The 24,110-nt window shown below is 48.7% G+C and overlaps 1 protein-coding gene across 1 annotated transcript in view; it reads right to left on the bottom strand.

Annotated features, from left to right (window-relative positions):
* Positions 1–689: 689 nt before the first annotated feature.
* The window catches only part of LOC147439080 (cytidine/deoxycytidylate deaminase family protein), a 62,683-nt gene continuing 39,262 nt past the window's right edge, over positions 690–24,110 (bottom strand). The window contains exons 9-10 of the mRNA XM_086485009.1: positions 1,280–1,405; positions 690–1,203 (exon numbers count right to left, since the gene is read on the bottom strand). Coding sequence (XP_086341135.1) covers positions 922–1,203; positions 1,280–1,405 — 408 coding nt within the window. The 3' untranslated portion in view covers positions 690–921. The remainder of the gene's footprint in view (positions 1,204–1,279; positions 1,406–24,110) is intronic.

The raw sequence follows: 24,110 nt of genomic DNA, 5'->3' as shown, positions 1-24,110 counted from the left end.
GGTAGGCAAAAAAAAAAGGTGATCAAACCTAAGACAGCAAAACCATAGGGTAAACAGGGCCGAATAAAAGTGGTGAGAAACAGCTGAGGCAGCAAGAAGCCCACACGCAGAGCGGAGATGCAAATACCTCTGTTTCTTTCATGCACCTCTGATATTACTAGATAGAACAGATCCTAACAGACGTCTAGCTGCATAATCACATTGAATACACCTCTTGAATGCTCATGGACTCCCATCTATCGTCCAAGTTCATGAGAGTCTTCTCAAGACAAAGAAACGTCAGCGAGAACAGGCAGCTTTTGGCCCCCACGTTGAACCACATCGACCTCGATGTGATAAGGCGCTCCTGACAATTTCATAGATCATTTAATAGTCTAGGACCCTAGACTACATTGGGCCTCCATATGTCTACCCTTCAACTTAGCATGCTGGTTGTCAAATGCAAAGTTTTCTAACTTGGGAAACATGCCAAAACGACTTGGTAGTGATTTGGAAAGAATGAAAAGGATGCTTGTTTGCGTGTAGAGTTTCCATGCTTTTGGTCTAGTGGCGGTTCTCCCCTCCAATCAAACAACAGAGGTATCCTTGGTGGAAGCAATCAGCAATGGAAATTTTGAGTTTTTGACAATGAAGCTTTAATTACGAACATCGACTTCATAAATAAAAAATGTTGATTAACACTAATCAGATTTACAATCAGAAACTTCTTCTTCAACCAATTTCAATGATCTTCTGCCAAATGTTTGAATATTAATTGTCATACATTTGCTTAGTGTGAATGTGAGAAACATGACAATACCTTGGTAACCTTTCACGAAACTATGTGGATTGGCATGTCCACTGCATTAATCACAATCTGCCCCTGGACACTTTGTCATTCATGTGGGGTAAACTATCGATGAGAAAAAAATCAAAGTTCGTTTAAGCTGAAGTATCGGTTCTAGACAAATCTGCTGTGCATTGTGTGCTCTCATTATCTTCTTTCGAAAACTCCACCCGAAGCCGCATAAGCAAACGTCCCAAGTGATTAAGACCTTCGCCATCCCGACCTGCCCCCCAAAACAGATCATGCGGGGAGCTCTCAGCAAGTATGGATCCAGAAGTAGAGAGCAGCAAGGACCTCAAAGCTACATACTTTGAGAACTTGGCTCTGAGGCCCGTGTACATCACCTCAAGTTTAACTCCCTCCCAATCAGAGCGCACCTACAATTTTTCCCTGAGGCTCAAATACTCAAAATGAAACACACCATATTTTCTTCGTTGAGTGAAGAATGAATACCAAGTCCGGTCGCTGTTTGGCTAAGGTTCTTCCGATTCTTGCTGCTTCCTCTGGACTCTCTGCTGATTGGATCTGTTCAATGTGATTCAATGCAAGGGTGTCCTGAACTCCTGTGAACTTCTGTGCCTGCCAAGAGAGTAGTTTATTGTTAGAAACCATTTTCTCAACCCCAGAATCTCGATATTCATGCCACATGGCTACTATGTGCTATCATGCTAATCATCCACAAGACAATATCAGGTCCATCATGCATACAATCAAAGTTTTTTCCAGACCCGTCCGATTGGGAACCATACTACCGGACTCATCCGAGTCCGATTGGGATGAGTCCGATTGAAGTATGATTGGGTCTTTCCAACTTCCCTAGCCGGTCATCAGTGCCCCAATAGTGGGGTTAGAACTAGGTAGCAATATACGCTCGCTCACACACCAGCATCCATGATTGTCATCTATGAGGCATGCGATTTTTACTTTTGAAACACAGCCTAGCGAAAAAAGACTTGCAGAAAACAACATAATTGCTTAATTAGTGTGCACTTCATAGCAATATATGCTCCCTCACACAGCACAGTAAGTCTTACACATGATGTAAGTCATTTGCGAAACAACAGACACTTGATTACTGTGCATTCCAAAGCAAATATGCTCCCTCACACAGCACAGCAATGGCTATACATGGTAAAAGTCTTTTAGAAAACACCATATATGCTTGCTTAATATACATTCCATGAGATAATGGCTACTTTTGAAACATTTGATAATCAACTGAGCAATGTCAAACTCTTACTTGACAGAAAAGCAAAGACGTTGTCATCACCCACCATGAAATATTGCTTACTCATAAGATATTTGACAGCACTATGAAACTCTCTCTGTCCAACATTCAACACTCAGTCCAAAGATAAACAACGCACACATCGCAGTGGCTTGATTCCTAGAAGTGCATACACAAAGCACTGGGAAAAGAATCAAAGCCTCAAAATTTGAGCTTGACAAGGTGCGGACTAAAGGTCCCTCTACACATGAGGTATGATATGAACTATATGATACATGTATATGAATAATATGACATGACACAAAAAGTCATTATCAGATTAACTTATGACTTCCACTAACCAAAGTATCGAGATTCAAATAGTACTAGCACTTAGCTTCCAAGAGACGAGTGAGGAAAACCATAAAAAACCTCTTGCCATCAACTAAAAATAACAGAGCGCGAAAGAGCTCGCTGCTGCTGCTGCTCGCGCTGCCTCCCTGCCCTGCTTTCGCCATCGCCATCGCCCTCAGCCCCTCCTGCGCACTCCCTTCCTCCCCGCCTCGCCTCCTCACTATCCTCCCCATTCACTGCTCGCTGCCTCCCCCCCCCCCGCTGCCCAGTTTGCTGGCCGCAGTCGCGCCCTCCCCCGGCTACCCCATCCCTCTCCCGCATCGCACCCCCCCCCCCCCCCCCCCCCCCCCCCAGGTTTTGCTTGTCGGGCTTCGTCAACATCTCAGCAGTTTTGCTTGGCGTGGTTGGTCTAGCAAGAGAACGCCTTCTCCTCTTCCGCCCTCACTTGTAGTAGCAGACACAGACGGAAACTCATGCTCTGCCTCAGAGGGACTCAGATGAAGCCCCCTCGTCCGACCCCGCCGAGCCCACCATCCGACTTGCTTTGTCGCCAGTAGAGCAAGCGAGCCTCACAGGAGAGGTGGAGCGCCTTCAGGCCACCTCTGTCATCCGCAAGATTATTGGCAGTCGTCCTAGTCGCGGAGAGGTACGCTACCTACTGCAGGCCCGCTTTTAGCAGAGGTAGGGAAGATCATAGACATCTAGCATCTCAGTGAGGATACTAATAACTATCAGATAGAGTTTGAGACTCTCGAGATGGCTACCAAGGTCATCTCGATGAGCCCGTTGGCCATCTGAGCGGTCAAAGCTCATTTCCGACAATGGCGCCATGGTTTTGAACTAGCATCGGATGTTCTGGTCAAGGAGGCAGACTTGCCTATTTCAGTTTGCTTCCCTTGCCTGCGGAGGGAGTACTTACCGCTTCTTTCCAGGATTGGTTTCGAGATGGGGACAGTCTTGGAGACCCTACGCAGGGCAGCTTCGTTTGCAGCCAAGGCTGCCGGGGGTGCCTTCAATACGCGTTCTGGTTCATGAAACCCATACTCTCCCGAAGGTGGTCCTTCTACCTAGGGTGAGTGGGGGATGGTTACACCAAAGGGTGGACTATTCGGGACTCCCAAACCAGTGCTTCATTTGTAGGCAGATGGGCCACTTAGCGAAGGTCTATCCCCACATGAGATCTCGACCCACAACGCATGCGCAACCTCCCAAGGCTGAGCATGCCCAACAGACAGGTACCCAGGACACACAAGTTGGTACCTTGACAGAGGCCAACGATCACACAGCTAACGGTTGGCATCAGGTGCCCGGCCGCCTTTGACAGGGACGGGCTCGCCACACTGCCCCCCCTCATGGCCGACCTCCTGCAGCTCAGCAGCATTGGGTTCTAACAGGGCACTCATTTGACCCCCTCCAGCAGGAGCCCCCTAGGGAGGCCCCCTGCACCTCAGCTCCCCCTCCTCTTGCTTCATTTGCAGGCACATGGGCCACTTAGCGAAGGTCTGTCCTCGTAGGAGATCTCGACCCACAATGCATGCACAGCCTCCCAAGGCTGAGCATGCCCAACAAACAGGTACCCAGGACACACAGGCTGGTACCTCGACAGATGACGGTTGGCAGCAGGTGCCCGGCCATCGTCGATATAGGGACAGGCTCGCCACATTGCCCCCCCCTTGTGGCCGACCTCCTGCAGCTCAGCAACATTGGGTGCCGACAGGGAACCGTTTTGACCCCCTCCAGCAGGAGCCCCTTGAGGAGGCCCCCTCCACCGCAGCTCCACCACCTCCACCGTCTCCCCTCCTTTACCTTCAGACTCCTCCGTTCCTCCTCCTCCTCCCCCACCCCCACCTCTCGCTCCCCGGTGGGGCCCTCAGCCTCATCACCCGACCCATCCCACACTCCTCAGACGCAGGGGACTGGACACACATCCACACCAAGACTATCTCTTGGTAGTGCTTTCGCTTCGAGTCGCATGGCTCGAGAGGGACGGCCCCACCTGAGGACGCCACTTCTGGTTCAGACCTCTCCTTTTGCAACAGTCCCTCGGGGTTTGACCAGCTTTGACCTTAGGAGACGATGGGACTTCTTCGACTACAGCTTCACACGCTTCCTTGGTGACTCTTCTCCCAACCTGGAGGAAGTTTGCTTTCAAGTTCATGCCCACTTTCTAGCAGACCCAGGGCAATGATGCTCTAGATACAGCGGTAGGTTTCTCCTTTCCGTTGTGCAACAGGGATCATACAGAGTGGACCTTACACACAATTCTTGACTAGCTCAAGGTCCACGCTATTGAGTTCTCTCACCACACAGGGGATCTGGGGTGACGAATCTAGTACAGACACTTTGGCCTTTAGCCAAGTTTAGTGTGACGCCACCGGATGCAGCAGGTTGTAGACACTTTGTGGTGCACTTGTTTGCTCACACTCAAAGCCCCCCTGTGGCTATGTATTTGTACATGAGGATTCTTGGACAGAGGATGTAGCCCTACGGACTGCACGCTCGACCTGGGCCTGGGTGGGACAGTCACTTCAGATGTGTTTGTCTACAGGTTGCTCGGATGCGGATTACTCCCCATCCAAACCGGCCTCAAAGATAGCGAGGTTGGCTGCTACTGCAGATCTGTTTTTTCTCACTAACTCCATGAGGATCGTCTCATGGAATGTGCAGGGATTAGCGGGGCTCAGTTTCAGTGTTAGAGGGGTCAGTTGCATCAAGAGCCTCAACGATGCCTTGTGGGTGGTGAGATTGATATTCTTATGCTACAGGAGCATCATCTTTGTGAGAGCCGCATTAGACGATGTGGTCAAATTTTGCATGGTCGTTATGAGACAGTTTGGCCGGCTGCATTCAGGGAAGGGTATGTATAACTAATGCAGACTCATGGCAACGGGCCATTGTGGGCAGAGGTATTATTGTGCCAGGCAAAGCTCAGTGGATTACTCTGCAGGTTCAAGGTTGCCTCATGGGTTTCCGGAACATATATGCGCCCAATGTGGCAAGTGCACGAGCAGAGTTTTGGTCTCATATTGTTGAGTCTTTGCCATATGCAGAGCAGTGGTGTGTTGGGGGGGGCTTCAACATGTTGGATGACCCCTCTGACAGGATTGGAGGTGGCCATGCTACTGTGCACGAGGGTGAGTTGGCAGCTTACAGAAGGGGATATACCTCTTCAAATCACTCGTCATCTTCATTCAATGATGACATTTCAGTGTTGAGATAGAGGACACAGCTCTAGTATTTTGTGATATGTATTGCCTTTCATCTTTGCTATATGGCATGTGCCATGGATTTCTCTTTTCAAGTTTGAGACTTCATCTAAACTTTGTAGTTTTGAATATCTTCATATTATAGTTCATGATTCTTGAGTACCTTGATTCTTGTCAGTACTCATATGAAGTGTTCTGCAGATTGCTACAGTGTAATGGTTCTCGTGGTGTGCTACTTTTGAGTATCAGTTAATATGGAGTCTTAATTTGAGAAAATTTGTAATGGGTTTAGATGACTACGTGTCTAGTATGTTTTTGAAAATGCACAAATATTGTACATACCATGGTCCTCTGTCCCCAGCCTTGACAAGTTGTCTAGACGCCTTGAAGCCACTACAAGAGAGGTGAACGGGGAAGATTGCTCTGATTCTGTCTATAAGGCAAATTGCATGAAGCAGCATATGGCATAATATAAATTGGTGTATCCAATAGGTCGACTCATCTCCACCTCCATGCATTGTGAAGTCAATCACTTCATCAATGCATACCCCGAAAAGTATGGGGAGTAATGGGCAGCCTTGCTTCACACCAATGGTACTAGCGATGATGAAACCGGCCCGTAGGGCGGTGGACTTTTGCTTTCCCATAATTCTTCACTCTTTTAAACTTTATGACTCAGAGGAACTTCACAATTAAACCTGTGACTGGAATTAACACTTCAATCAAACCACGGCTTGGCAGCTAGAGTGCTACCCAGCAGACAACGACACCCTGTAGGCCCCAAAGACTAGCACCCCTTTCAGTATTTCTTTATTCTTACTACAAATAAATGATCCGAACACTTTTACCTAACTGCTGTCCAAACTTGTCCTGTAATTGCAGGTTTTTGACCCAATCCCGCCAACATAACAGCGCAAAAACCACTATATGTCAAAAGTACACGTCAAGGACACTTTCCCTTGCGATTTGGAAGCTTTCAAGTGAGCTGCAGGTCAATTTCAGCATGCTGTAATTCCCTGTTTTGTCACTGTCAGGTGCCCCAAGCCCTGTTTAAGCATCCCAAGGCTTTCCCAAGGCTCCCCTGGCGATGTCCTGCAGTTTAGGTGCAAAGCCCTAAACCTGCAGAAAAATACAGCAGGCTGTAATTTTCTGTTTTGGTTCGTTTTGGGCGGAGCAAACAAGTTTGGGCGTGTATCAAGTGCTCCCACACGCAATGGGACAGTTCCCCTTTGAAACGGACGAGTTTTCACGCGAGAAAACTCTCCGTTTTTGCAATCCTTGGCGATGGAACTGTGCATACTTGTGGGGGATTAGCAATTAGCTAATCCTCTACCTGTCCAGAAGGCTCTTCCTTGGCAAACGCGCATAAAACCCTCAGAACTGTACATGGTCAACTGAGAAGCCCAACTAATGGGGCATTACCATATGTGCAAATAGGAGAGAGAGATGCGCGAGAGCAAATCATTGCGCTACATGAGACAAGGGAAAAGGCAAGCTTTCCATTAAAGCTGTGATCACCTACACCCACTACTCACACACACACTTTAGTCACTTATGAAGCCAAAAATCAGCCCCCTCTCTCAAAATGGGCGCCCCCTCAAGGATGAGGCTTCTAGAGAGTGTGTGGCCTACAGGTTGCTCTCCTGCTGCCATGTGTCCAGTTTGCCTCTTTTGAGTTAAATTCCTAGTACCCACTGACTTATTAAGTGTAGCAAGGGGCCCAAATGACTTTGAACTGAGCCTAGACACCCTTTTACTGCTCGGATTCCAGTGCCGACTGGCCCGACCATCGTGTGGCGATTTGCCCTTCCCGACTGCGGCAGAAACCCTCGACCGTCGGACGTTTCACACTGGCCACACAATGTCCAACCATTTGTGACTTCAAAAAAAGGGTCCCAAAAATTAAAGAAAAATCAAGGGAAAGAAACCAACAACTAAGGTTAGTGGTTGTCACAGCCTCGTGATAGATGATCTCCAACATCCCTCATACCATCATACTCTATCAAACACTTCCTCATCAATAGGATAGATGCCCATGTCTTCTCTATAGGCTATACCAAGTGATGTAAGCGTTGGAATAGCCTCTCTCATTGTCGAAGGCTTCATAGAAGTCAACAACCAAGCACATCATCTCAAAGTGAAGATATGGTCTAAATAAAAAGCAGGGTCTCCTAAAGCTTGCCGGTCCACATGCTCGTAATCCCTCATGCTGAGCATAAGAACTCAGCTTTTCCCAAGCACCGCCCCATAGAGTTTGGCCAAAAATGACCAACCATAATAGTCTTATAGTTGTTTGAATCAACCATGTCCCTTAGTGAATCAGGACCATGGTGTGCACGGTGCATCATCCACTCAGCTGGTAGACCCTCCACCATAGTCACATGGAAATTTGGGGACTATATGAGTGGAGACTCCGTTTCCATAGTCCCCCCGTTTCTCGTTTCATTTGTGCAGCTCTTTAGAGAAGTCTCAAAGGTTGTGTACAAAATGTAACTATAAGAAACCGTTTCTAATCTGTTCTGTTGCAAAGAGCAAGCCGTTCCATCTTAGGTTGCCTTGTAGGTCTCGTTCATTTCCCCTTTCCATGCAACTATGCCCTCTACTAATGCCCCTTAAAACAAGTGAGCAAGGAAAGGAGCTATAATGCTCACCCAGTAAACCTGTGCGATTACCTTCTTGCTCATGCTGAAGGCGGCGGGTGTTGCTAAATTGATTATTTTCTTATTTTTTGAGTAATTTCTTTTCATGAAATTAGAATATTCAAATGTGTGCAATTGAACTGTTAAGTTGGCAACTATAGATCTGCAAAAATTAATAAAATCCATCAAGAACAGACATCTCTGATGTGTCATATGATGCGTAACATTAAGCATCGCAAAGGAGTTGTTCCGTAAGTTCGGTGGGAGACCAGGTAACTAATATTCTTGATGCGTCATAGGATGGGTGACGAGAGCATCGAATAGGGAATATTCCATTGGTCTGAAGAGGAAATCTGAGCTGGGTATGAACTGCGCGTAAAGATGCAAGCACATAAATAAAGATGGGTTCCAAGATTCAAATAAAAAGCAAGATGTTTCTAAGTGCTTTCCATGGAAGCAGATGCTTTCCCATTAAATTTGTGCTCCATGCAATGACTCTGTAGATCGCACTCGTTGTTGTTGCTTCACCTCGCGCTCGCCATCGCTCTCTCCCTTTGCTTCCCCTCGCGCACGCCCTGCCCTGCTAGCCCACCCCCCCACCCCCCTCTTGCGCGTTGCCCTGCGCTGCCCGCTACCTGAGCTGCCCGTTTTAGCCTGCTGAGCGCTGTCCAGTGCTGCCCGCCCCTCATGCACTCCCTCCTTGCGATGTCCGCAACCTACCCCCCATCCCCCCCCCTCCTTCCTCCGCGTGCTCTCTTTCGGTGTTGCTTCACAGCGGCATCGGCTCGCCGTATCGCTTCACCTCACCCTCGTTGACGCCCTTGTCTCCCTCTCGCTCGCCTTCGCAGCACCAAACACAGATGGAGGATTCTGCTCCGCCCCACAGTGGGACTCCACTACCGCCCCCTCGCTCGACCCCGCAGAACCCACCATCCGACTTGCTCTCTCGCCGGCAGAGCAAGCGAACTTCGAGGCAGAGGTGGCGCGCCTTCAAGCCACCTCTGTTATTTGCAAGATTCTCGGCACCAGACCAAGCAGAGGGGAAGTGTAACCGGCCTGTTCAATCCAAAAAGGGCGGTAGACTTTACTTTAAACCTTGATTTAGCTTTCACCCATTATTAGTCGTCTATTTTACCTGTACTTTCAAGACACAACAAAGGGGAGAGGGATACAGGCTGCTAGATTGCACCTGTATGAGTAGACGGACACCAGATTGGCCCCTAACTTAGGCGCCCCTTTCGGTATTTCTTTATTATTCAAAAGAGGGAATAAACGCTGTGGTTCCTACAAGCTGCCCCGCACAAACTCGGCTGAATTTCCACTGTTCCAGCCCGATTTCGACAGCATAACTGTACTAGAACCCTTCACGGTCAGTATTCCCACGCATTGACCGACTTTCCCGACGCATACGGGCACTTTGCAAAACCTGGCGAGAATCTGCAGCACGCTGAATTCTCTGTTTTCAGCCCTGAAAATGCGCCAGATCGCCTGTACAGCGGTCCCCTTGCGTCCCCGAACCTCCTGGGGGTATTAGGGTCCGTTTAGGGCCAAAACCCTAAACCTGCAAAAATACACAGCAGGCTGTAATTCACTGTTTCGGGCTCCGTTCCGCGTGCCGGTCGCATCCCTAGCAAGTCCTCGAGCTCCCGCACCTGTAGGGCTACTTGCCCTTTGAATCGGACGAGATTTCTGGCGTGAAACCTCTCCGAATTCACCTGTACCTGCGGGGGGATTAGCCGCTAGCTAATCCAGTACCTGTGCAAGAGGCTCTTGCCTCGGCAATCGCGCATGAACCCACACAACTGTACATTGGTCAAATGAAAAGCCCACTAGAGGGGCATAACATACTGCCAAAGGGGAGAGAGAGGGCAGTGCGTAGCGTGCAGGGCATCACTCCTGGCACCGCACTGTGCATAAGAGGGAAAGCAAGCACTCCATAGCTCTTAACCTGTGACAGACACTTGCAAAATGAGCCTCCCAACTATAAATCACGTTTTTGCCTTCTCTATAAGTAGTAAACTGGCCTCAAAGTGCCAAGTGTCACTCATTTGTGCATTTTCCCGCTTTAGACCCTCGGGTCTAAAAATATCTCACCTGCAGCCTCTGTTGACTTGGCCACAGAGTAACAAAATGATCCCCATGTCAAACTGCACGTAATGACGCGAAGACATTTTCAGGTCCCAAAATAGCAGTTCCCTAAATTTTAGGAGATGCTGCCATTGTATCTTTCTAGGTCATCCGACCCTCTTTGTACACTGCGGCCACATCCAGAACTGAAATGTAGCCTCTGTAGCAAAGGATTCCACTTTGGCTAGTCAATGACCCCACTTGGCTAACCATAGTCCTTGTCCAACCTTAGTGCTCTCTTGCCCTCAGGCCTGGACTCCCTCTGGACAGTTCCACACTAGCTATGCAATGCAGGGCAGTTAGATTTCCCGAGGGGTGTTTCCAAAAAGTGAAAGTAAATAGATAATAAGAAAGAAATCAACAAAAAGGATAGATAGTAGTCACACGCTGGTGACATACCCCCCTCTTGAAATCTCAAACGTCCTCGTTTGCATCTATGTCGTACAAGCTCCTAGCATTGATGTATTCAACACCTGTCGACACATGTACGACACATACATGCTCATTGTCAACCTTGGTGTATTCAACACCTCGTCGACTCATGTATTGCCTGCGTGTGAACCCTGTCCCAATGACATAGTGGTAGCTTCACACTCTGCCATTGCTTTGAGTCACTAACTTTCCAATGACAAAATGGTAGCTGCACATTTTGTCACTGTCTTATAGTACACGTTGGATCCCGTAACACTTTCGAGCATACCCAAACCGACAGTTTAAGAATGCAGTTACACATGTACTCTTCAATAGAAGCAATCACTGTATCCTTGACAAACTGACAAGAAATACTCACTTCTATAGCACTAATCAAACTTTTGGACATTCCATAAGAGCAATTGCCAAACTGACAATCTGTACAGCTCTAACATTCATGTAACAGGTATTTGATTTGAGCTCACTTTAAATACCATGTACATCATTTGTTTCAGAAGCCATTGCCACACTGACAATCCACTTAGCTTTGAAACTCAAGGGGTCAAGGTAGGTTGCAAATCGAAGGCTTCCAGGTAAAGTGATAACACAGTTGGTGACTCTGCAAGTTCACCTTCTTGCATCCACTTAGCATCCATTGGTGGATAGTTTCTGAACTTTACCAAGTAACGCCTAGCAACCTTGCCTTTCACTTTCCTTTCTTTGTGTGCCAAAATCTGTTCAGGGAGCAAGATCTCGTCAAGTTCCTCGACTTCCGGCTGATCTTCAGCTGGCATATCTTCTGGCACATCACCCACATAGGGTCTGAGAAGACTCACATGAAACGCATTGTGAATCTTCCAGCTGTCAGGCAATTTCAGCCTATATGCAACATCATTGATTATGTCGCACACTTGAAAAGGCCCATAGTAACGCATGCTGAGCTTTGGAAACAGTCTTTCCTTGCCCTTCATCTTCTTTAACCTTGCCTTTTCAAAGCGTAAAAGCACCCAATCACCAAGTGAATATACCACTTCACGACGGTGACGATCAGCTGCTTTCTTTTGCTTTGCCTGAGTCCTTTCTAAGGCCACTTTGACCTTCTTGTACATTTCATCCATGTCCTGAACATACTTATCTGCTTCAAATATCTTGTCCTTTGTATGCAGTATGGGAGGAACTTTCTTGCCACCTTCAACTATCTCAAAAGGTGCCTTGCCAGTTGATGAATGCACTGTATTATTGTATGCATACTCCACCAATGGCAAATACTGCTCCCACTTTCCTTTATGCTCTGACACATAGCACTTCAGCAGATCTAGGACAGTAGAATTTGCCTCTTCTGACTGCCCATCTGTTTGAGGATGAAATGACGAAGAGAATTTGAGCGTGGTGCCCATATTCTCAAACAAGCCTCTCCAGAACAAACTAGTCATGCGTGGATCACGGTCGCTAATAATCGACTGTGGCATGCCATGATACTTGAAAATATTGCTCATAAACAAGCGTGCCATCTGATCTGGCTTTATCTTCTTCCTGACAGGAATAAAATGAGCCTGTTTGCTAAATCTGCAAATAATGGTCCAAATACCATCATTTCCTGTCTGCGTTCTCGGAAGATCAAAGATAAAATCCATAGCAATACTTTCCCATGGTTTATCTGGAATAGGTAGTGGTTGCAATAACCCTGGTGCCTTTTGCCTGTCAAACTTGACCTTTTGGCATATTAGGCATTCTCGCACAAAGGCATCCACATCTCTTCTCAATGTAGGCCAATAGAAGAATGTCTCAACCGCTTTAACTGTAGCATCGATACCACGATGCCCTGCATACGGTGGGACATGACTCTCTTCCATAACTTTGCGTCGCAATGGCTTTGTGACACACAATCTGCCATGCATCATCATGAACCCGTCTTTAAGAAGATAGTGTTCATGACGTTGTCCATCCATTAGTTGCTCGAAGACCCTTGCAAAATCTTCATCATTTGCATACTGTTCTCTCATATCATCAAGTTCATGATGATAAGGAATCGACACAGCTGAAATTTGTGGCTTCCTTGACAAGGCATCAGCCACAACATTCTTCTTGCCTTCGACATGCACAATCTGAAAATGGAACATGGACAAGATATTTGCCCATCGCATATGCTTCTCAGATAACTTTGTCTGTGTCAAGAAGTATCGCAAGGTCTGATGATCCGTTTGGACAACGAAATCTGCACCTAGCAGGTAGTGTTTCCAACTTAAGAGCGCATGAATCACAGCCAGTAACTCTTTCTCATAGACCTGCATGGTCATCTCTGGCCCTTGCAAAATTCTGCTCTCATAGGCTACTACCCTGCCATCTTGCATTAGCACAGCACCAATGCTACTACCGCAGGCATCGCACTGGACCACAAATGACTTCCTAAGATCTGGCAACACAATGACTGGATCTGAAGTCATCTTTTCCTTTAAGAGATTAAAAGCTGAAATCTCTTTCTGTGTCCATCTAAAGGTGACTGCCTTCTTTTGAAGAGCATGTAAAGGTGAAGCAATCTCAGCGAAATTTCGGATAAACCTTCTGTAATAGGAGCATAGTCCCAAAAAGCTTCGGACATCATGCACCGTCTTCAAATTTGGCCATGACTTGATCGCTTCGACTTTTGCAGGATCCATTCTGACACCGTCCTTTGAGACAATGTGTCCCAGAAAGTGAATCTCTTCCAGAAAAAACTCACTTTTCTTTGCATTGATGAGCAACCTATGACTGCGTAGCTCTTTGAACACAATGGCCAAGTGATGCCTATGCTCCTCTTCATTCTTTGAATAGACTATCATGTCATCAAAGAATGTACCAACAAACTGCTGGTGTGGACGGAAAATTCTGTCCATCATCCTATTGAACGTAGCAGGAGCATTTGTGAGACCAAAGGGCATCACTAAAAATTCGTAAAGGCCAAACGTTGTTCTAAAAGCAGTCTTGTGCACATCCTCTGATCTAATGCGGATCTGATGATACCCACTCTTTAGATCTATCCTGCTAAACATAGCTGCTCCTTCTAATTTGTCCATAATATCATCAATTCTAGGTATAGGGAACCTATTCTTGATGGTATTCTTGTTCAGTGCACGGTAGTCGATGCACATACGCCATGAGCCATCTTTTTTCTGCACCAACAATACTGGAGAACAGAATGGAGATGAACTGGGCTGAATCAGCCCTTTTTCTAACAGCTCCTGTACTTGGCCCATTATCTCTTTCTGCTGAGCCGCACTAACCCTGTACGGAGGCTTATTTGGTGGGCTACAGCCTGGCACCAAATCTATCGCATGGTCCTCGGGTCTCTCTGGCGGTAATTGAGACGGTAATGAATCGGAAAAACAGTCACTATACTGTTGTAAAAACATTGACCTTTCTTTATCTAGCACAGATAAATTTGATTCATCACAATCTGACACTTCACGTGCAAAAACCAAGTACGCAGAAAGATGCTTTTTCATTACAGAAGTAATAGCAGAAGCTGATACAGTAGGAATAGACTCCCCTTTAAGCTTTACATCCAGAATGTGAGTCTTTCCCCTGCTCTGTACAGTGATCTTTTTGTTGTAGGCATCCATGATTCCCTGTACACGAAATAACCAAGGAATACCTAACAACACATCACATCCGTCCAGTGGCATGATGTAAAATTCTTCAGCATCTACATAGGACTGGATATGTAGACGCAACTTTCCAATGATGGGTGTCACAGCCTCTGTATGGCCAGGACATGCCAAACCTGCCTCTGCTGTATACCCCATCTCTTCAGGTCTGATTCCCAACTTTGAAGCCAATTCTGGGGAAATGAAGTTGGCTTTGGCACCTGGATCAAAGAAGATAAGCACTGTTTGATCCCTAACCTTTCCCCATGCTCTGCAAAGCTCACTTGCATCTGAATTTGGCTTGTCGCCCACCATATCTGGCACTAGACCAGCCATGGGCTTCTTTCCTTTCCTGTCCTCCTTGTCTTCAGAATCAGCTGGCCTTTTCTTTGTAGGACAGTTGTAAGCAATGTGGCCAGGCTGCTCACATATAAAGCATTTGTTCTCTGTCCTCAGGACCTTCTTTTGCTCTTCTGACTTGCGAGGAAAACGTCTTTTCCATTTCTTTGCTGGTCCTTTTTCTGATTCAGCCGTAGCTTTGTCTTTCCCTGCGTTGGCCGACTCCTGAGTCCCTTTAGGAGCCTCATTGGGAACGTGCTTCTTGGCTGAATTTTTCTTGCCTGATCCTGCCTTGACGCCAGTGTTAAATTCACAATCTTCTCCCTTGAGCAAACCATTGCCAGTGTTTGCTACCTCGATGAGCTGCGTCAAAGTAGTGACTTTTGTCTTCGTGCAGTATTTTCTCAATCCTTTGGGTAGGCCACAACAGTATTTTTCAATCTGTTCTGTCAATGGCACAAACCTATAGGAAGTTACTGGAAGTAGAGCTTTCCAAAACTTCCGATTGTAATCATCCAGATTTCTGCAAGTGGCAGCATTTAGCTGGTGCCATTCTGTCATGACATCTGCTTCGAAATCATCAGATAACCATGCTGCTGCAAAAATCTGCTTGAAGTAAATCCATGTGGACGGAGCTTGCCCTTGAAGCAATAAAGTTGTCCACCATTGTCCCGCATTCCCTGTCAAGAAAGTGGCTGCCTTGCGGACCTTTGAAGCCTCTGTAAAGTTTCCCCCTGCATAGGCCTTATCAAACTGCTGGAGGAATGAAAGAGCCTTCTTCCTGTCATCAAACCCTGTAAAGGTCGTGAATGACACTCCTTTGCCACCTTCTTTGTACGGAGTTGGCCTCTCCAGCGGCGTTAAATTGTCATATGGAAGTGACTGAAACATGGGAACACTATTAAGGTTCATCTGTGTTCCTTGGCCGCTATTAACTTGACCTGGAAATGCCATATTTGGCTGCTGATTTGTAATTCCAGCCATACCAAAACTTGCTTGTGGCATCCCAAATTGTCCCTGAGTGCTCTGAAACCCTGGTAGCATGCCTGTGACACCATACATGGGGTTAGGCATCATCGTTTGAGCACCCCCAAACACTGTTCCTGGCGTATAAAACTGATTTCCAGGTGCATGACCAGCCATGCTCTGAAATACCGATCCACCTCCAAAATAGCCAGGGTGTACTGAAGGTGGTGGGAAGACCTGTTGCATAGCCTGTAAGTTGCTTCCCTGCCCATTAGAACCAGCTATAGGCTGCTGAAAGGTGGCGGGCTGAATTGGTACAGCTTGAAAAACTGGCATCTCAGCCACCTGTTCTTGCACCTTAGGCATACGTTGTGGAGACTGCATGTTCTCCGTCAAGTGTACAGGTGTTTCCATTGACTGTGCGGTATGAATCACCTGTGTTCCAGCCTTAACAGGCTTTTGAATATGATCCAGTGACCCAACTTGCTGAGACGGAACAGGAGGTTGCAGAAAAGCTAAAAACCTCGGATTCTGCATTACTTGTGTGAACATAGCCACAGCAGTAGCCAACTGGGTCCTGAATATATCGTCATCTGTCTGTGGTGGTCTTGACGACTCACCCACTTCATGTGTCTGTTGACCCTGTGAAGAGGAAACCTCTTCAGTCACATCATCTGGTCTGTCAGCCATAATTGCAATTCCCTGTGTCTGGTCTATAATCCCCTGTGTCTTCAAGCCCAAAACTGACCAAGGCTCACTTCTATGGGAAAAAGTGATTTAATCCCGTCGATGGAACCATGTAACCGGCCTGTTCAATCCAAAAAGGGCGGTAGACTTTACTTTAAACCTTGATTTAGCTTTCACCCATTATTAGTCGTCTATTTTACCTGTACTTTCAAGACACAACAAAGGGGAGAGGGATACAGGCTGCTAGATTGCACCTGTATGAGTAGACGGACACCAGATTGGCCCCTAACTTAGGCGCCCCTTTCGGTATTTCTTTATTATTCAAAAGAGGGAATAAACGCTGTGGTTCCTACAAGCTGCCCCGCACAAACTCGGCTGAATTTCCACTGTTCCAGCCCGATTTCGACAGCATAACTGTACTAGAACCCTTCACGGTCAGTATTCCCACGCATTGACCGACTTTCCCGACGCATACGGGCACTTTGCAAAACCTGGCGAGAATCTGCAGCACGCTGAATTCTCTGTTTTCAGCCCTGAAAATGCGCCAGATCGCCTGTACAGCGGTCCCCTTGCGTCCCCGAACCTCCTGGGGGTATTAGGGTCCGTTTAGGGCCAAAACCCTAAACCTGCAAAAATACACAGCAGGCTGTAATTCACTGTTTCGGGCTCCGTTCCGCGTGCCGGTCGCATCCCTAGCAAGTCCTCGAGCTCCCGCACCTGTAGGGCTACTTGCCCTTTGAATCGGACGAGATTTCTGGCGTGAAACCTCTCCGAATTCACCTGTACCTGCGGGGGGATTAGCCGCTAGCTAATCCAGTACCTGTGCAAGAGGCTCTTGCCTCGGCAATCGCGCATGAACCCACACAACTGTACATTGGTCAAATGAAAAGCCCACTAGAGGGGCATAACATACTGCCAAAGGGGAGAGAGAGGGCAGTGCGTAGCGTGCAGGGCATCACTCCTGGCACCGCACTGTGCATAAGAGGGAAAGCAAGCACTCCATAGCTCTTAACCTGTGACAGACACTTGCAAAATGAGCCTCCCAACTATAAATCACGTTTTTGCCTTCTCTATAAGTAGTAAACTGGCCTCAAAGTGCCAAGTGTCACTCATTTGTGCATTTTCCCGCTTTAGACCCTCGGGTCTAAAAATATCTCACCTGCAGCCTCTGTTGACTTGGCCACAGAGTAACAAAATGATCCCCATGTCAAACTGCACGTAATGACGCGAAGACATTTTCAGGTCCCAAAATAGCAGTTCCCTAAATTTTAGGAGATGCTGCCATTGTATCTTTCTAGGTCATCCGACCCTCTTTGTACACTGCGGCCACATCCAGAACTGAAATGTAGCCTCTGTAGCAAAGGATTCCACTTTGGCTAGTCAATGACCCCACTTGGCTAACCATAGTCCTTGTCCAACCTTAGTGCTCTCTTGCCCTCAGGCCTGGACTCCCTCTGGACAGTTCCACACTAGCTATGCAATGCAGGGCAGTTAGATTTCCCGAGGGGTGTTTCCAAAAAGTGAAAGTAAATAGATAATAAGAAAGAAATCAACAAAAAGGATAGATAGTAGTCACACGCTGGTGACAGGAAGTGCGCGATCTCCTTCACGCCCGCCTTCTCACAAGAAGTGGGCAAGATTCTCGATGTTCAGCTTTTCGGACGTGGCTACTACGAGATAGAGTTTGAGACTCCCGAGATGGAGTCCCAAGGTCATTGCGATGAGCCCCCTGGCCATCCGAGCACTTCGAGCACACTTTCAACAGTGGCGCCACGATTTCGACCCAGCTACCGACATTCTTGTCGAGGAGGCAGACCTGCCCATCTCAGTCTGCTTCCTTGGCTTGAGGAGGGAGTACCTTTCGCTCCTTTCCAAGATAGGCTCAGCGATTGGGACTGTCCTAGAGACACCTCGCACAGCAACCTCTGTAGCTGCCAAGGCGGCCGGCATCCCCACAATTCGTGTTCTAGTTCGGGACACCCACACTCTCCCGAAGGTCATCCTACTACCTCGAGTGAGTGGAGGTTGGTTCCGTCAGGGTGTGGAGTATTCGGGCATCCCGAATCAGTGTTTCTATCACAAAGTGATGACGTGGCTGCCCGATTGAGGTTTGAATGACATGAATGCCCATCTGCACAAACCCTAAAACCTGCAAACCCTAATTTCTGCCAAAAACCCTAACCCTAACCCTAAAGGCAATAGGGGGAGATTCCGTAAAATGCGCAGACATGATGACGTGGCACCGTTTACGGCAGAATTTGTGGCTGCTTTTTATGTACACAATTTCAGAGAGAGAGAGTCTTTGCTTTATATTGATAAGCTCAGAGAGCTTGTGAGAGAAAAGAGCCTTTGCTTTATTTTCAGGCTTTTGATTTTAAGCTTTTGGGGCTCTGCTTTTGGCAACCCTTGTAAATAAATATGTGGTTTGGGCTCCCACTCTGCAGAGCATCTCGACGCAGAGTCTGAGAGTGAGACCCAACCACGCTTGTACTTTGAACTTTGATTAATACAAAAAGAAATACCAAAAAGGGGCACCAGTCTTTGGGCCAATATCTCTAGGCATGGAACTCCGCCGGGCCAGTGTAAATCTATTGTGAACTGTGAACTGTTTTGAAGTGGTTATTTGGTGCTGTCGCGGTTGATTCTTGACTTGGAGTGTCCAAGTCTGTTACAGTTTCATTTGCAGATAGATGGTCCATTTGGCAAAGGCCTGTCCTCGCATGAGACCTCGACCCACAACGTAGGCGCAGCCTCCCAAGGCTGAGCATGCCCAACAGCCAGATACACGGGACGCACAAGCTAGTACCTCGATTGAGACCAGCGATCAGACAACTGACGGTTGGCAACAGGTGCCTCGGCGCCGTCGACAGGGGCGGCGGGCTCGCCCATTGCTCCCCCTGGTGGCCGACCTTCTACAGCATAGCATCATTGGGTTCAGAATGGGAACCGTTTTGATCCCCTTCAGCAGGACCCGCTTGAGGAGGCCGCGTCCACTTCAGTTCCTCCACCTCCACCTCCTCCTCCCTCAGACGCTGCTGCTCCGCCTCCCTCGCCTCCTCCCCCTCCCGTCCCTCCTCTCTCCCCGATGGGGCCCACAGCCTCATCTCTCGACCCCTCCTCCACTCCTTCTCAGCCGCGGGGGACTGGACACGTGTCTGCTGCGAGGCGATCTCTTGGTAGTGCTTTCGCTACGAGCCGTGTGGCTCGAGAGGGACAGCCCAACCTGAGGCCGCCTTTTTTGGTGCAAACTTCTCTTTTTGCAGCAGTCCCTCAAGGTCTGACTAGCTTTGACATTCGCAGATGTTGGGACTTCTTCGACTACAACTTCACACGGTTCCTAGGTGACTCTTCTCCTGACCTGGAGAAGGCTTGCTTTCGAGTCCACATCCTCTTTCTTGCAGCTAGAGGCATTGAGGCTTTGGACACAGCGGTGGGTTTTTCCTTTCCGCTATGGGGTAGGGATCCCACTAAGTGGACACAGCACACACTTCTTGAGTGGCTCCAGATTCAGGCTACTAAGTTCTCACACCACACAGGGGACTTAATGGTGACAGATCTGGTGCAGACACTTTGGCCTCTTGCCAAGTTCAACGTGACGCCTCCGGATGCAGCGGGTTGCACGCACATTGTGGTGCATTTGTTTGCTGACACTCACAGCCCTCCTTGTTATGTATTTGTACATGAGGATTCTTGGACAGAGGATGTAGCCCTTCGGGCTGCACGCTCGGCTTGGGCCTGGGCGGGACAGTCACTTCTTTCGTGCTTATCTAGAGGTCGTTCGGATGCGGATTACTCCCCATCCAAACCAGCCTCAAAGATAGCGAGGTTGGCTGCTGTGGCAGCATCTGTTTTCTCTCACTGAATCCATGAGGATTATCTCATGGAATGTGCCGGGATTAGGAGGGCCAGAGGGGTCGGCTGCGTCAGGAGCTTCAGAGATGCCTTGTGGGTGGTGAGATTGACATTCTTATGCAACAGGAGCATCCTCTTTGTGAGAGCCGCATTAGACGGTGTTGTCAAATTTTGCGTGGTCGCTATGAGACGTTTTGGTCAGCTCCATTTGGACCTCGAGGCATCCAGGGAGGAGTATGTATGATTATTGCGGATTCTTTGCAGCGGGCCATTGTGGGCAAAGGGATTATTGTGCCAGGCAGGGCTCAGTGGATTACTATGCAGGTTTACAGTTGCCTCATGGGCTTCCTGAACATCTATGCACCCAATGTGGCGAGTGCACGTGCAGAGTTTTGGTTTCATATTGTAGAGTCTCTACCGCAGGCAGAGCAATGGTGCATTGGGGGTGACTTCAACATGATGGAGGACCCCTCTGACAGGATTGGAGGTAGCCATACTACTGTGCATGGAGTTGTGAGTTGGCAGCTTGGGAGAGGTTATGTATGACTGTGGGTTTCAGATGTGTGGCAGCACTCTAGCTTTGTGAGGCCCCCAAATAGCCTGGCCTTCTCTCGTTCGGACCGCAGAGTGGGAGGAGTGAATCTATCTCGGATAGATCGCTTCTACACTAGTGACCACTTTTGTGACTTGGGTGGGACAATTCGCATTCTGGCTGAGACTTCTTTTACGGACCATGCACCAGTGATCCTCATAGTGACATATGGACAGAGGAGGGACATATCCCTGAGAGGGTTTTGCTGGACTCTGCGCTCAAAGAGCGAGTGGTAGCTCTTTGGACAGAGGGCTTAGACACATAGTAACAGGGGACGCCCTTTTTTGGGCTTCCCGTCCCCACTTGCTGTCCCGCCCTCTTTTTTACATTAAAAACCCCATTTGAGCCCCGTCCCCCGTTCCCCGTCCCGGAATGCGTCCCTTGTGACTATGCTTAGACATGCATGACTCTCCTGCTCACAAAGTGGCCTCTGGACTTGCTTAAGCTTAGTCGGCTATTTCTTCAGAAGTCCATGGCCCGCTTGGCTACAGCGAGAGAGGAGGAGCAGCATCTCCGACAGGGCATTGCTTCCTTGCAGAGGATGTAGGAGCAGCATTGAAACAGTCCTTGGTTGGAGGAGCACTTGCAACAGGCTCGCCAGGAGCTTGCGAGCACAAAGGAGAGGCGCCATGAGTTTGCTTTCCATCGATAGGCATCTCAGTGGACCCAGGTGCGTGACTGAGCGACAGGGGCTTTCTTTGAGACAGTGGGACCCCAACATACGCATGCCAAGGTCAGCCAGTTGAGGAGGCCTGACAGGTCAGTTGCTTCAGAGCCAGAGGACATACGAGTAGTTGCTACTGACTTTTACCGCGACCTGCTATCAGCAGGCCTCAGTCAGAGCGTCAGGATGCATGCAGAGAGCAGGTTTGGGCAGAGATGCCTTGTCTTGTGACTGAGGAGATGCGCCTGAGGCTTGAGCTGCCTCTTCAGCTAGAGGAGCTCCACACGGCCCTCAGAGCACTTCCCCGTGGTAGCTGTCCAAGTGAGGATGGTTTGACTCCCATCTTTTTCTTAGAGTACTGGGACTTGCTTGGCTCAAATCTCTGCAGCGCTTTTCAGTACATCCTGCAGACAGGAGAGATGCCTGACAGCATGAGTGAGGGTCTGATTTACCTCATTCCCAAGGAGGATGGCTCCTTGGATGTGATTCGACAGTGGCGGCCCATCACCATCCTCAACTCAGCCTACAAAATTCTTGCCAAGGCTCTGAGTTTGAGGATTCAGCCACTTCTAGCGAGCATTATACATGGGACACAGACAGGTTTTGTCAAGGAGCATAGTATCCTTGACAACGTCTTTACGGTTTGGGAGGCGTCTGCCCTCGCTCGCCTCCATGGTGAAGATCTGGTGATACTTCTTCTCGATTTTTAGAAGGCCTATGATAGAGTTGACTGGGATTTTCTGGAGGGCACTCTACGCAGGATGGGCTTCTCAGATGCTTGGATCAAAGGTGTATCAGCTCCTTACAGACGGGCACACGGTCAGGTACTGTTGGCAGGTGGTAGAGGAGATCGTTTCTTGCTCACACGTTTGGTCAGACAAGGCTGCCCTCTGCCCCCTTTCTTTTTCTGTTCTATGCTGAGGCGATGAGCAGATTTTTTATTTCACAGTAAGTTGGTCTACGTGGCTTAGCGCTCCCTATTCGGGGCTACGAGCTACTAGATGCTGAGTTTGCAGACGACTCAGCTTTGTACTTCGAGGGCTAGGAGGCCAACCTTCACAGGTGTGAGCAGCTCTTCAGACTTTTTGTTGTGCATCAGGCGCACTGATCAACTACAGAAAGACAGTGGCTTTCTCGGTTGGTAGTGCTCCTACACTTGATTGGCTGCCAGGTGAGGGTTTTAGATAGATTCCCCCAGGGACTGCAGTTCAATACTTGGGCTGCCAGGTTGGTTTTGACTTGTCTCCTGAGCAGCAGATTGCTCCCCTCCTCCTGTCCATCAGGAGCAAGCTGTCGCATCTTGTTGGATCTTCTCGAGTTCCTGCATCGGCCAGGTAGAGAGGCTAATCAGGACTTTCCTTTGGTCAGGGCACGACACTCAGATAGCCCGGGCCAAAGTGGCCTGGCAAGTCATCACTCTTCCTTGTTCGCAGGGGGGGTTGGGGATCATAGACCCAGCACAGCAGAGCAGAGCCCTTCTTGGGAAGTTTGTTGTCAGAGGATTGCTTCCAAGGGAGGAGCCCTAGAAGGAGTTTTTTCTTCAGCGGTTTAGTGCTAGAGTGCCCCAGGCTGGAGGCCCTTGGAGACCTTCGACCAGATGGATTTTCACAGAGATGCGCAGAGTTGGCCTCAGCAGGAGACCGGAGGACCGTTTTGTTGTGAGTCTGCTCCACTCCTAGGAGCAATTGAGGAGAGCCCTGGAGCAACACCAACCTACTTGCATGGAGGAGAGTTTGCGACACCACCTTGTTTGGAACCCCATGATTAGCACTCAGAGAGGCCACTTGGTTGGTAGTAGGCCTCATGTTTCTTGGGGTCCCATGGCAGAGGGTCCAGCACGCACCGTAGGTGACTGGCTACAGTTCTCACGCTTGTCTGTGGAGCTTCAGAGCATCCACCTACAGGGCATGAGAGGGGTGCAGAGCATGTGTCAGGACATCACAGAGGCGGTACCAGCTGAGTGACTCACACCTCTCGAGTCAACAGCGCCCAGATGGATGGGGGCCTTCACATGATTGGAGGTCCTCATCGCAGTTCGGGCTTGTTCAAAGATTGTACCTTCCCTGTTTTTCGAGGTGAGGGTCGTTTGCACCGAGTTTCAGTTGAGGCCCCACAAGTTGTAGAGTGTTGTTTTCAGAGGATCCGAGTTGTGGGCATCTGTGGGAGAACTTGTGTCATCGATCCTGACCCAACAGCTCTTGAGACTGGCCACTGGAGACTGTGGGCTTGGGAGAGTTTGTCCACTGGCACGAGTGCAATGGGATCCTGGAGAGTGGTTTTGGCGGGACCCTTTCGCCTCAGCCAACCATCCGAGTGTCCCTTTCTTTCAGTACACTGTTCGACTGAGGCGTCACATACTGGCAGCACGGAGAGAGGCTCATCCTGCTGCAGCACCTCATTGGCAGGAGGAGGGTCTCACAGCCGAGTTCTTGTCAGTTTTGTGGGCGAGGTTGTGGGACGCCAGACAGCCGCAGCGAGTCATTTTGTTCCAGTGGCTGGTTGCACATAGAGCTACAGCAGTGGGGAGCTGGCTTGTACATAGTGGTCTCTCGGCAACATGTGCAGCTTGTGGCCACCCTGTGGAGAGTCAACGTCATTGTCTTTGGGATTGTCCTAT

This window comes from Adiantum capillus-veneris, chromosome 16 (genome assembly GCF_014529385.1).
Source record: "Adiantum capillus-veneris isolate H3 chromosome 16, ASM1452938v2, whole genome shotgun sequence".
Taxonomy (NCBI): Eukaryota; Viridiplantae; Streptophyta; class Polypodiopsida; order Polypodiales; family Pteridaceae; genus Adiantum; species Adiantum capillus-veneris.
Note: the sequence above shows the minus strand (reverse complement) of the source record. Positions and strands in the feature narration are given on the sequence as shown.